Source organism: Camarhynchus parvulus, chromosome 4A (genome assembly GCF_901933205.1).
Source record: "Camarhynchus parvulus chromosome 4A, STF_HiC, whole genome shotgun sequence".
In the NCBI taxonomy this organism is placed as follows: Eukaryota; Metazoa; Chordata; class Aves; order Passeriformes; family Thraupidae; genus Camarhynchus; species Camarhynchus parvulus.
In genome coordinates, this window is record NC_044600.1 from 7,836,072 (window position 1) to 7,849,754 (window position 13,683).

The window sequence follows — 13,683 nt, forward strand, 5'->3', positions numbered from 1 at the left end:
AAACATTAAGACTGGTTTTTCATCAGTCCCTAACAATAAAATGAACACATCAGACCAAAATAGTTTCTTAAAAGTAGGTCGAAAAATACCCATTCATGATCACTTGTGCATTGGTTTCCTGCAGGTTCACCTACCCATGTGGATATACGTCACACGTATCCTGGAGACAGTGAGGCAGAGGAAGAAAACCAAATACATTAATGAGGTAGCTTAGACTGGGTAACTGCAGTTAAAAGTTTTATTGAACAAAAGAAGGTAAAATGTGGTAGTCCAGGTTCACTGAGCAAAAGCAGCTCTCTCACTGAAGCTGCACTTTGTGCTAAATAACCTTATTAACTGAGACTATACAGAGGACACATTATGCAAGTTATCTCAACAGCAAAGGAGAAAAGGTAGATTAAATTTGATCTGATGGAACCATTTGGTCAAATTCAGTGGCTTAAGTTACTGATTCTAGCCCTTAACTACCCATATTCAGTACAGCCATAGCACAGAATACACAACTGCACTGAATTCCCATTTGTTAATAGTGTGTGCTCCCATGCAAGCGGAAGCCAATTCCTGAAAAAAAACCCCAAATTAAAAAACACAAATATGTTTAGGATAGTTTGTTTGAAGCATCATTCAACTGACTCAGGAAAAACACTCGATATATGTTATAAAAAACTCCCGACCTCTACAAGGTCCGCTCCTGTACAGTGCTAATATTTTAAAATTATTTTATTTCTTCCCTCTGCCTAAGAAACTTCATATGCTCTGAAAGCACCCACAAAGTCAGGTGGGTAAACAGATATGTCAAAAATACTCTGTGTAAAGAGGGAGGTAGCTCAGGCCCCTTGGCAACCTTCAGAAAGTTCACATTGATGTGGTCTACCTACCCTTGTGATCTGCAGTCAAAAATGAAAGGAAAAAGGATTTCAACATGAAATTCAGTGACATGTTCAATACAAAATTGACTCACTGGGCTCTCAAATGTAAGCTACAAGGTACCTCACACCCAACATACAACATTAATAATGTACCTAGTTCATACATTTTATAGACAATACCCTCTCATTTGTTAAACATTTGGCTCGGGCGAGTACATCTTTTTTTGTCAACCACTTGAGAGACATCCTAGGCCAAACAAACAGCACAAATAATGTCAACGTCTTTTATTTTTCCAGTAATTGTATGAAATGCTGTAGGCTAAGCCTAACAGAAACTACTGAAGAAAAATGAGAGACCCCATGATGCAGTGCAGAGGTGTTACTACAATGGTGAGCCAAGGGATGGGTCTAAGGTGCTGACAGAGGAGACTCCCTGGACGGTGACCCTGTGTTGTCCTCCGGAGGGAAAACTGTGAGAGTGCAGGCTCGAATGCCACCAAGGGATTCTGGAAGGTCAAATACTTTATGCCACTCATCTTTTTCTGGATCATACTTCTGAACTATTTCCACCATGCACCGGTTATTCCAAGAATATCCTCCAACAACATAGATTTTATTTTCAAAGACAGCAACCCCGACATCACTTTGCCCACGTAACATGGCGGCAATTGGAGTCCACTGGTCTAGAGTTGGTGAGTAATATTCACAGCTTAGAACATCATCATAATCACTTGTTCCTCTAAAGTGATTGCCACCAATAACATACAGCTTGTCTCCTACAGTACACATGCAATGCAGACCTCTGACTGTCGTCATGGGAGCTTTCTGAGTCCATTTGTCTGTGTCAGGGTCAAAGCACATGAGTTCCTTTTGGAAAGTATCGTGGGTGATTCCCCCTAAAGAAACAAGACACATGTTAGAGGAGTGGTCACCCTAACAAGCATTAAATAACAAAAAATACATTTTACTGAAAGAATTCCATCTTCCTTAAAACTTCTTCACTCTAGCTTAGATTACTATCACAGAAGTATTCCATTTCAAATGACATTTGTTCCTTTAAATGGGAATATGGACAGAAGCCACGTCTCACACTGCACCTCATTACACAATTGATACTGGCAGATTAAAAGAACAAAAAACTGTTACCTATGCTTCTACTTTGCAAATTTATTTCTTTGCTTGTGTTCATTCAGTTTGCTAGTTATATGTCTCACCATCAATAATCCATTTCCCTTTCAAATTTTGATACTATGCCACTGTGTTTTAAGTATCACATAGTAGAATTTTCATCAAAACACTTTTTTCATCAACTTCAAGTGAATAGAGAGAGGACACACATTTCAAATATTCTTCAGTTAATAGTTACCTAGGGTTCCCTCTACATTCCCCTTCTCCATAGCTCCTTGCAAAAGCATTTGGAGAGGCTCCAGGACAAAAGGAAAAGAAAAATCTGTGGGATCTACATGAAAAAACCACAGCAGACAGCATATGTATGTGCCACCTGCAGTAAAACAAGCAAAATGGGCAAAACACAACTGACAGCAGCACAGCAATTAGGAGCTCAATGGACTTGCTCACATCAAAACAAGCACCTGTACCTCACAGTAAATTCTAAAGCAAATTGCTCCTAGCCTACTGGCACAAGAGCCCCTAAATGAAGCTGCTCCAGCACATTCCCCACCAGTTCTTGTCAGCTAAGCAACCTTGTCCCACCTCCTGCTCTGAATTTCAGCTTAGTTCTCAAGAGGACATCCTTTAAAATTTCAGTGGAATATAGGCCTGTGATCCCTGCAATGATCACTGACAGACAGATTGAATCTTTTTTAAAAATTAAGCTAATAGCAGATTTTCAGACAACCCATTTGGAAAAAAAAATGTAATGAAACTACAGCACATTGTAGTGTTGTGAAAAAAATGTAATGATACTACAACACATTGTGTGTCAGTGACACACAGGATGAGCATATTTCAAATTAAAAAACAGTGTACAGATATTACTTGTATGCTATGATTAACATGAGAAGTTAGCCCTTTCCATTACCTCAATGAAGGCAAACATTGTTTAAAGTATTAAAATTTTCAGTGTGTTCCAAAGTTTATTGGGAGGGTGTGTTTAATTGCTATATTATATCATAATACATGTTATAATTATTAAATACTGTTATACACAATTATAATTATATATTATAAAAATATTATGTTTAATTATATTGCTATATAAATTTATATATGTGGCTACAGAAAACTTTATTCTGATTGGTAAAGTGAGTAACTGCTTTGGAATTCAGAGCTATTCAATTAAGCAATAATAAGCTATTCAATATTGAATAAGCTATTCAATATAAGCATAATATTATCCACAATAATTTCATCAGAGCCAGCAGTGTATGTACTGTTTGACTGGCTTCAAAGGAAACTGCATCACTACTGATACCATGGCAATCCTACTGCAACCACAGACTAATTTGTACTGTCTGCTGCTGAAACAGAAAACGTTAGAGAAGGAATTGTTTCACACAGATAATGTCACAGGCATGATTTATTTACCTGAAATGTACATTAACCCCCCATAGACGGTTCCAGCATGACCATAGTGGGGCTCGTTCATTTTTGCCACGTAGCTCCACTCGTTCATTCTGGGGTTGTAACATTCCACAGTGGCTGTTGGAGACAAAGGAGAGCACAAAGAGAGAAGTGGTGAAAGCAGCATGGCAGTTTGGTGCTCAGCTCAGTGCAGTGGCAGAAACATCCACAGAGGAAGTGCCAACAAGTAACACTGCTCAGCTGAGGGAGTCTCAAGGGAATTATTGAGCACTATCACAGAAACACAGAGCAGATGGGGCTGGAAAGGGCCTCTGGAAATCATCTACTCCACCTCATCCAACTCCTCTGCTAAAGAGGGTCACCAAGAACAGGCTGCATAGGACTGTGTCCAGGTGGGTTGTACCATCAGCAAACTTGCTCAGAGAACACTGTGTTCTAAATTTCTATTCTGTGTGCTAATTTCCTATTGTATTGCAGTGTTTAATTAAGGATTTGCACAGCAACATACAGCACAGCATATGCAAGTCACTACATCAATTTACAAAAGCCAAGCTTAAAAGAAAAAAGATGAAACATCCCTGAATCTGGCAAGGAGATGAGCAGTGCCTGTGTTGATGCACAACTCCACTTGTGCAGTTTTCTCTGAGTTGGAATGTTAGAATGATCAAGGGTTTTATCAGATCAGAAATCACAGAGGACAGTACCCAGCAGCACCCAGGAGTGCAGAATGGATTCCTGAGAGGGAAACCTCTCTCCAGTGTAAGATGGGAGAGATGCAGGCTGCAGGAAAAGGGCTGCAACAAGCACAGGGAATACAAATAGAAGGCAAATTCAATAATGGAGCAAGTTCTAGTATTGGCAGTTTGAATACTACAGTATGATTAGAGGGGCACAAGGTCCTCAAAACCCCCATAATATAGTGACTTTATGATGCACAGAGAAATTGTCAATAATTAAGTTATCTTAAAGACAAATCTCATTATAAGTAATTCAAGACTGCTTAATCTTTGTTGGATGTTTATGAACTATACATAGAAAAACTGAATCTGTCTTTAAAACCGGCATTTTACTTGCTCTAGCACAAGGTTTTGATTGAATCAAGAGTAGAAAATCTGAGTCAGCTCTATGGAATCAGTGATGGTGACTTAACAGTGCAGGATTACACATCAACCAAGAGAGAAAATACCCTTAGAATCTGAGAAACTTGTCATTATAAAGGCAGAATTTAGTTAGTTTTAGTTTAAGCCTAATTACAGAATTATAGAGCCAGTAGAGAACATCAGACAGTAACATATAGTGAATATAAAGCACCTCACCCTAACTCCAAAGCTGTTTTAGAAAGATCCTCTGAATCATTTTAGAAGAGTATAGCTATGGTCTCAGACTACAAAAAAAAATCCCTAGCAATGAAAAAATTAGTATAGAGCACATTAGAGTGACCTTCTGAATTCTCTTTTAGTTGCTGCATAACCTCTTTATTGTTGCAAAACAGGATGATCATACATAATTCCATGCAATTAGTGTCTCAAGTACATGCACTGAAAATAGAAGCTTGCAGTTCCAATGTCAGAAATACTGTTTGACAGCCAGTTCAGCATCATATAAGGCTAGAAGTGAAAAATAAAAACTCTGTTTTGCACATAAGAATTGTTAAATTGTTGCAGCACACTGGATTTACTTCCGATTTTTCCCCACCCAGGAGCTGAACTTTAAATTTATGAAATGCAGAAAATGCCACTTCAGAACATTACGTTCATGATACAACACACTAAATTTCTGCTTTTTTTCTAAACAAATTCTATATGTTGATTTGCATGCATAAAATTATTAGTTTCATATTCTTGAAACTGTTTCAGAATAGTAATGAAATCTTGAAATGCACCTGGGTTCTGTGTGAGTGGCTCACACAAGGACTCCCAGTTCTGCCAGCTCAGGGACGTGTAAGATGGACAAAAAAATAACAAACCAATACAAAAGAACTGATGTCAGGTGTGTCTGCAGTACTGCTGATGTACCAAAGTTTTGATTTAAAAAATCTGCCCAATATATGGGCAAGTTCCCAAGTTTACTCTAAGAGATCTGCTTTGGTTGTTTGGGTTTTCCTAATAAAGACAGAAACCTCCTTTTTAAAAAAATTGTATTATTTTCCATGCTACAGGCTTTCTGTATCCCATCACAGACTTAGCCACAAATCCAATGAACGCTGGAGACACTTTCTTGCCTAAAGAAAGGTACAGGCACAAAGAACTGATTCCACAAACGACACCTAAAATTAATCTGTGCCACCTTGACATCACCTGCAGTTTTTGCCCAATCCCCAAATAAACCCATGTTCGCTCTTGTAAACATATTCATCCATTCCAATGCTCTTTTTTTAAAAGGAAAGCTCCTTTCCACTCTGCTCTATTTAGCAATCAGAAGCAAAAATGTGCAGAAATTTCAAGACCAGAAGGAAACAGATTTGATGTGCAAGTGATTACAACTGTCCCAGTTCCACCCCTAGGGCAGCCCATTCCAACCCCTGTTTGTGCTCCTCTGTGCTGAAACATCGCTCTGCTGCTTCCAAAAAAACTGCACCCCTTCCCAAAGTGCTCCCACTCTGCACCAAGGTGAGGAACTCGTGTTTCTATCACACTCCAAGGACAGGGAGAGCAGAGGATGTGCAAAGGAAGAGCAGAGGATGTGCAAAGGAAGAGCAGAGCCAGCAGCACACAGATGAACGTGACATTCAATGCTGGGCAGTTTTATCTCACTCTGCACTAAAAACTGCATTTAAGAGAGAAGCCACAGCCAAAATATCCCTTTAGCTAGAGAAGACAAAACATGCAGAATTGGTACTCATTACCACCATCACTATCAGCATGTTGTAAAGATATTATTTATCTGAGAAAGGATGGTGCTGAGTCCAAGACCCATCACTTTCTGATGTGGCTTCAAAACTGTCTCTAACATTCCTAGTACATCCAAAGTTCTGTCTGACACTATTTCAGACAAACTATTCCTCCCCAAATCTCACATCCACTGTGCTCTAAAACAAAGCTAACCACTTTACAGCTGAAAACCCTACTCTGCTGTTAGATTGATCTGTGTAATTGTTTCCCTGTTACCTTGCATGGTCATTCAACTTCTCTCTTTTAGCAAGATATTCCTCTGTACTGAAAAGAAAAAAATATTCAAAATTCCAGCTATTAAAGGCGCCCATAATTTAAGAGAGACAAATTCTTCTTTAGAAAATCTCCAGACAGAGCAGAGTTCACAAAACACTCTAAAACTGCTACTTTAATGCACCTAAATGAGAGTGATGGATTCATTCTTCCAACACCATGAATGATTCAGACCAGGCTCTATTTATGTTTAACAGTAGAACTTCTGATGTGTTCATTACCATAATCCAGGGAAGACAGGCGTCATTTTAAGAGAATTAAGCAATCTCAAAAAGACAAAGTTTTGGCAGTCCCAAGGGATGTTCAGCCTGCACTCATTTTATAGTGCCATCTGTGATGCTATTTGAGGAGGATACAGATATTTAACACTTCTCTGTCAGTAGCTTCTGAAGTGTCTTGAGGTCTGTTACAGCAGCACTTAGCAACTCTGTGATGTCCCAAAACCCAGGCTCTTAATTTTGTTATACTATTTCTATAATACAGCTTATTCACATACAACTCTAAGCTGATTTGATTAAATAGTCCTGACTAATTTTGTCCTAGCATAGCAAGGAGCCACTCCAAATTAAGCCTCTGCACAAGAGGTCCTCTAGTTCACACTCTGGTCTGATATTCACAATACTACTCTGACAGTGAAGAGCCCAACTGGATACTGGTGCATCTCAATCAACATTTAAAATATATTAGCTGTATCTTTATATACATACATACATACATACAGATATATATATACACATATATATGTACACACACACAGGGGAAGTTTTTACATAAACAAGGAGGGTTCAACATCATAGAGGGCATCTGGAAAATAAGTATCTTCCAGCTTGATGGGCAGAGGTTCAAAAGAACAGGTAACTGGCCTGGCAGTTTTCTCTTTCTGTCTTTACTGCAGCATGATGAATGAATCTGTGGTTTAGTCACAACCCAACTTCCCCTAAAGTGCTGAGGAAAAGCCCACATATAAAAACCCCAAACTATTCAAGCCTTTCAACAGCAGAGCCTGAAGTATCTGGGCAATACTAATGCACAAGTTTTCTAGTACTTATACACACAGCTTCTGCCATCATCAAGCACAAGTCTTACAATGAGCTACAAAAATCTTCTTGTCAGAAGAGAAAACAGTCTCCAGTGTTCAGCTGGAATCTGTTGATGTGCTGTGCTTCACAAGTATCTTTGTGAGCCACACCTGCTTTTCCCTTCATCCATTTTTCCAAAAAGTCTTTTTTTGCCCACCTGCCCTCTCCAGGCTGGGTTTCTCCATGCCCAAGGGCTGCTCTCCTGCCTTCTGGGAACACCTCTGACAGGTGCCTGCCTGGGCATTTAAAGGGGAACTAACCAGAATTATCTACAATCCTTCCAGGAGGGGTGCTTAATTCTGCACAGCCCTAAGCTGTCACAGGGTTGAAAAACCTAAATTAAAATGTCATAATTCAGGACATTTAAAGAATACATTTACCACATTCCAACACATGTACCACCTACAGGGAAATTCACTCATCCTGTCCAGTGAACCAAACTTTGCCAGTGGCATGCACTGGTAAAACAGCAGCTCATTATTACACTAAAGCAAGTATTACAAATGTAGAACGTGGCATTTACAAAGTTCTCAGAAGAAGAAACATCTGAAAACTGTTTTCAGAATGTTTGATAGAAACCATCAAAAAGTATAATTTTTATTCCCATGAATGTCAGGGGGGAAAAAAATTGTTTTAGTAACTTTAATCCTTTGGCCCTTTTCCATAAGAGCCCATTTGCCAGAAAGCTCGATTCAGGTTTTGGGAATTTTTCCTCTCTAACAACAGACTGAAATTAGTTTGAACCCAAGGGCAACTTCTTCAATATCTGTCCAACACAGATTTGACCTTCTCTCTTTGAAAAGCCTTAGAGCTTTTCTCTTCTGAACAGAATGGGAAGTTTAAGCTGGATTGCATCTTCCAGTTGTCAAGGTTTATGAAAGAAACATGAAAATGAAAAGTGACTCACCTCACAATTAACAAGGAAAGAACCTGAAGCCCCAAATCAAAGCATCAGACAGCTACAATATTTAGCATTTAGAGTGCTCTTCCCACAGAATGATCCAGTGGCATTTTTCAGGTCTGTGTGGAAATTGCTACAGTATTTTAAAGATATCTTTACAAAAGAATTTTAGGTAGGTGATAAATTTTGTATTTTAATTAAAGAAAGCAGAAGAGTTGAGGTAAGCAGAATGATACTGCTGGTTTAATTTAAGGTAACACTGCACTCAAAGCCTCCTTCACACACAGGTTGCACTGGCTTAGTGACAATATGATTTCATATTGATTTTGTCAGACTTGCAGCTTTTTCACTGACATTTTTATAATCCTCCTCTGTTCAGATTGTACAGTGCACAAGGTCAGCAATCTGATTATCTGCTATTAATTCATACTGTTAAAAAATAACTCACTGAACCTATATATCAGGTTTTCTGATACTCAGAGATCAATACATGTTATTTTGTACATTTAGTCTTTCAGAGGATATTGAGATTGTTTGGGATGTATTTTCAGGCAAAAAGTGATAATAGTAAAAAATTCTGAAATCCTTGGGATCTGCATCAGAAAATGGCTGTCTAGGGAAAACAAGTTATTGCTAAGCAGTTTCCCATCTTTTTGGAACAGGAGGCATTTTTAAATGTCCCATTTCCTCAAACATTGGAATGGAATTAAAATTTCTAGCAAAGCCAGGCCACTTTTTTCTGGTGGAAGCAGTGTACTGTATGTTTTCTATGAAAATTTGCAACGTGACAATGAATTAAACCTGTGTATGTGAATAACCAAGATGCAATAATTTTAAGAAGCCACAGATCTTGCAGTAGAAATCAAGTTTTGTATTGTTTCAATTAAATATGGTTTTCACTGCAATTACAGATATCTGTGCTTTTCTGAAAAGTAAATCTTGGTAGCAAGAAGTAGAAGCCACAAAGGGACATGGGACGGTTGAGTATTAGGCTGAAGCAGCAAACTAAATAATGAGATGTTACATCTGGTTTAGATATAATATTATGCTAAACTTCCAAGCATGATCTCTGTGACATTTCAATTTTAAAGCACAGACAAATTTACAGTTGAGTCTCCTATCCCAGACTTGACTAAATGTTAACTACTATGGCTTTGCACAATGCAGTGGATTAACAGAGATCATCCTCTGCATATTTTTGTTAAATTTAAACTTACCATGTGTTTATTATTTGTTTCTGTCTTCTCCTCTGGAAACTGATATGGGGTTTTTTCTTCTGTTTTTGTTTGATTGTTTCTTTTTTAAAGTTCTTGTTTTTGTTTTGTTTGTTTGGGTTGGGTTGTTTGTTTTTTTGTCAAGCTAAATTGAATATCCTTTGCGAGGAGGGAAAAGAAGAGGCACCAGGACTGAGTCATTCAGTCATTTGTACAAATAAGATCATAGGTGAAATATAACATTTTTAATAATTAAAAAGTCCAGAACATCAGAATATCTGAATCTCACTAACCTGTAACTGAAACAAATCACAGTCATAAGACTAAAACAAAAAAAAAAAAAGGCAAACAAAAACCAAAGCAAACCCAAACAAACAAAAAAAAAAAAAAAAAAAAAAAAATCAAAAAAATCAAAAAAACCCTTGGCATTTCAAATACTGTTCCAGAAAAGTTTTGTCTTTAAAATGTAATGTTCATTCAAGAGTGAGTTTCAGCTAAAGTCATGTATCCCTTAGGAATTGATTTTGTTTCTCAGCTGAAGTAATGATTAATTTTTTCTTTTTAAAACTGCATTTATATCCCCCACACTTACACAGGCAGACACGGATGCTTGCTTCATGTTTCCTGGTAAAGGCCAAGACACTGGATAATATGCATCAATACACAAGACATATGTATTTGGAATTGTTTTGTGGGATTCTTTCTAAAATTAACTTCTAAGAGTATCCAGAAAAAATTCTGCATTTGCAGTATTTCCAGAAAGCAGCAGCACTCCAATGACCTCAGCTTGTTTCTCTCCACCCACTCCCTGGGCAGAGGGTATTCCCAGGCCCAGTACAAGGCAAGGCTCCAGGAGGACTCACCTAGCTCGCCTGCCGCGTTCCGACCTCCGACTGCATACAAATGTCCTTTGAGGGCACTTAGGTGGAAGAAGGTCCGTTTCTCATTTAGAGACGCCACTTGCATCCACTTGTTGTAGCGCGGATCAAACCTGAAGACCGTGTCCACCGCCGTCTTGCCCTTGGTGTCGTAGTTGCTCTGGCCGCCCACCACGTAGAGGAAGTTGCCGATGACGGCGATGCCGTGCTGGTAGCGCGGCGCGTCCATGGGCGCCAGGGACTTCCACTCATGGGCCTTCTCATCGTACATGCGCAGCTCCTTGCTGACCACCAGCTGCTGCCTGAGCACCCCCCCCAGCGTCACCAGGTGCGTGCTGTCCGAGCGGATCGCCGTCCGCTCCGACTGCATCACCGGCTGCATGTACGGCATCATCTGGTAGTTGCTGGCCTCCAGCAGCAAGTTCACGCAGGTGTTGTCAGTCCTCATGAAGTCCACTGTCTGAACGTAGTTGATAAGATCCTGGGGTGTCATCAGGGGAAACCTGATGTTCTTCATGAGCTTGGCGGCGTACTCCATGCGAGGCTCCTCGTAGCGCAGCCAGCGACACGCCGCCTTGAAGAGCTCCAGTTCAGTGCAGTGCTTAAGGCTATTACTTGAAAGCACGAAGGCAAGACGTTCAAAGGGGAGTTTCACAAATTCACCAGTACTTAATAATGCAGGGAAGTTCTTCAGGATGAAATTATTAACATATTTATCCACTTCTGTGAGGTTGTATGTGTTGGCAATTCGCCCAACCTCAACACAGTTTTCCAATGAAACCTATTAAGTAAACAGAAAAAGGAATCAAAACGCTTTCTTAATTTGGTGTCCAAATGATAATGTAAAATTTAATGAATACTGTAGAATCAGCAATATTTCAGCATTTTGCAGTGCTCAAGGTGATTTATACATGAGCAAATATTCAATGCACTAAATATATTCATGACTGCAAGGGGAGAGCCGATTTATTCCTTATTTTGAAGAAAGAACTGAGACAAGTAACAAGCAGATGGCATATATTATGTCAAACACCTTATACAATGATGAGGCATAGCAGTTATATAGCACCTCATCTTTGAAAAGCTCTGAAAACATCTTTGTAAGAAAGAGATGTGGAAAATAAAGTTAGGGAACAGGTGAACAGCCCAAGGTTATAGAGAGCAAAACAAAAGTCTCACCAGTAGATTTTTTTATGACACTAGTAAAATTGTATTGGCATAATAAAACCAAAGAGAATGGCACAGCTAACTCCTGTATGCCACATATTTTGGATAACTAATATTTACAGTGTTCAATCTCATTAATACATCCCTTCAAAACAAACAAAAATGGATCTTTAATAAATCAAGGCAGTGTTCTTACAGACTGTTCAAAATTAAATACACATCAAAAATAAGACAAAGGTGGTGATTTTAGATCATACATACTAAAAAGAACGAGCCTAGAAGGATTTCCCATAAAAATACCCAGCTCATTAAATGCTTCAGCAGTATGGATCACACCCTAATTTAATTCAGTACTTGAGTGACTTGGTAATCATCTGTTTTACACTGTAGCTGCATCTATCTTTTTATATCTTTGGCTCCTGAATTTCTAAGGTCACTTGGGATCCAAGGCACAGGAAGGAAGAAACATGCCAGGTATGGTACAAACTTGTAGTGGGTTTTCAGTGAACCCAGCCAGTTCTTTTCAGGAAGCTCTCTGGTACATGTCAATCAAAGGCTCCTTGCTGAGAATTGCAGCTTTTTTGCATTCAATCCTTATTCCAGACCAAGCTTCATTTACACATGTTCTAGTCTCTGTGCATGTCAGTCCTACTCAGTGTCAACCATTTCCACAATTTTGTGATTCTCATTACATTCCTAATGCCACAAGAATTTAAGCTTACAAATCTCACAGTTATTTTTAAAAAGATTATAAAGATTGAGGACTGGACCTGACTGGAGCCTAAGAATTCAAAAACCTTCAAATGACTTCTGGTCATGACAGAGATTAGAAGATTTTAATACTGTATAACTCAATCTGATCATTGTTCTTTAATACCAGACAATCCAAATGTCTAATGAGTACAGAAATAGATTTTTTTAATTCACTAGAAACTGATCTAACTTGCCCTAGAGTTAAGATCTACAGTCATCCAAAGTCTTCATTCACACATCTTGAAACATCTACTAATCCTGTAATCAGGTCCTATCTATAAAATGAATGACTGTCAGGAGTTCTAGTATGAAAATATTTGTGCTTTATATACATGGAAATAATTGTTGTATTACAAGACAGACCACATAGTTTATATCAAAATATAATCACACCAACTAGCAACAGCCTATAAAATATTCTCTGACTGGTTTTGAGGATCAACATCAAACAGATTGCCCAGAGAAGCTGTGGCTGCTTCATTGCTGAAGTGTCCAAGGCCAGGCTGGATGGGGTTCTGAGCAACCTGGACTTGTGGAATTTCTTCCAAAATTTCTTCCAAGTTGTATTACAAAATAAAGCAATGGAAAAATCACTCCTTAACAAACAGCTGACTTGCAGTATACCACAAATCTTAACTCTTGCTGTATAGTTACTGTATTTAAAAACCACTTTGGAATACATTGTCTGGCACCAAACTAGAGAGATGCAGCACTTCCTCCACATCAAAGTAGGGAGGCAGAAATTATTGCATACAGGAAAGGCACACTTGAACTGAAAAGATCAAAGCAAAACCTGCACAGGTTCTGTACCACTGGCACATGCCCAGGATGCAATGAAGTATTTGGAGCTATTGCTGGCTGCCATTTATCAAGTGCCCAGAGTGCATCAAGTTCTGTATTACCATAATTATGTTACACCGCAAATCCAGGCAGCTGAGCATATTCCTGGACTTCTTACATTAGAAAAATTTATTGACACATTACACACTGTTAATAACTGATGAACATGACATCAGCAGCTTCCAGTCAACCCCTAATTCTCGGAATATTTACTTTATATTGCCTTTATTAATCCACAGGGACTGTACTGCACTCAGGTTGTTTTCTCATATAT

The 13,683-nt window shown here is 38.7% G+C and overlaps 1 protein-coding gene across 7 annotated transcripts in view; it reads right to left on the minus strand.

Annotated features, from left to right (window-relative positions):
- Nucleotides 1–224: 224 nt before the first annotated feature.
- KLHL13 (kelch like family member 13) overlaps nucleotides 225–13,683 on the minus strand; it is a 74,478-nt gene continuing 61,019 nt past the window's right edge. For all 7 annotated transcript variants that reach the window (XM_030967991.1, XM_030967992.1, XM_030967990.1 and 4 more), the window contains 3 exons: nucleotides 10,635–11,430; nucleotides 3,417–3,530; nucleotides 225–1,765 (listed from right to left, as the gene is read on the minus strand). In XM_030967991.1, coding sequence (XP_030823851.1) covers nucleotides 1,278–1,765; nucleotides 3,417–3,530; nucleotides 10,635–11,430 — 1,398 coding nt within the window. In that variant the 3' untranslated portion in view covers nucleotides 225–1,277. The remainder of the gene's footprint in view (nucleotides 1,766–3,416; nucleotides 3,531–10,634; nucleotides 11,431–13,683) is intronic.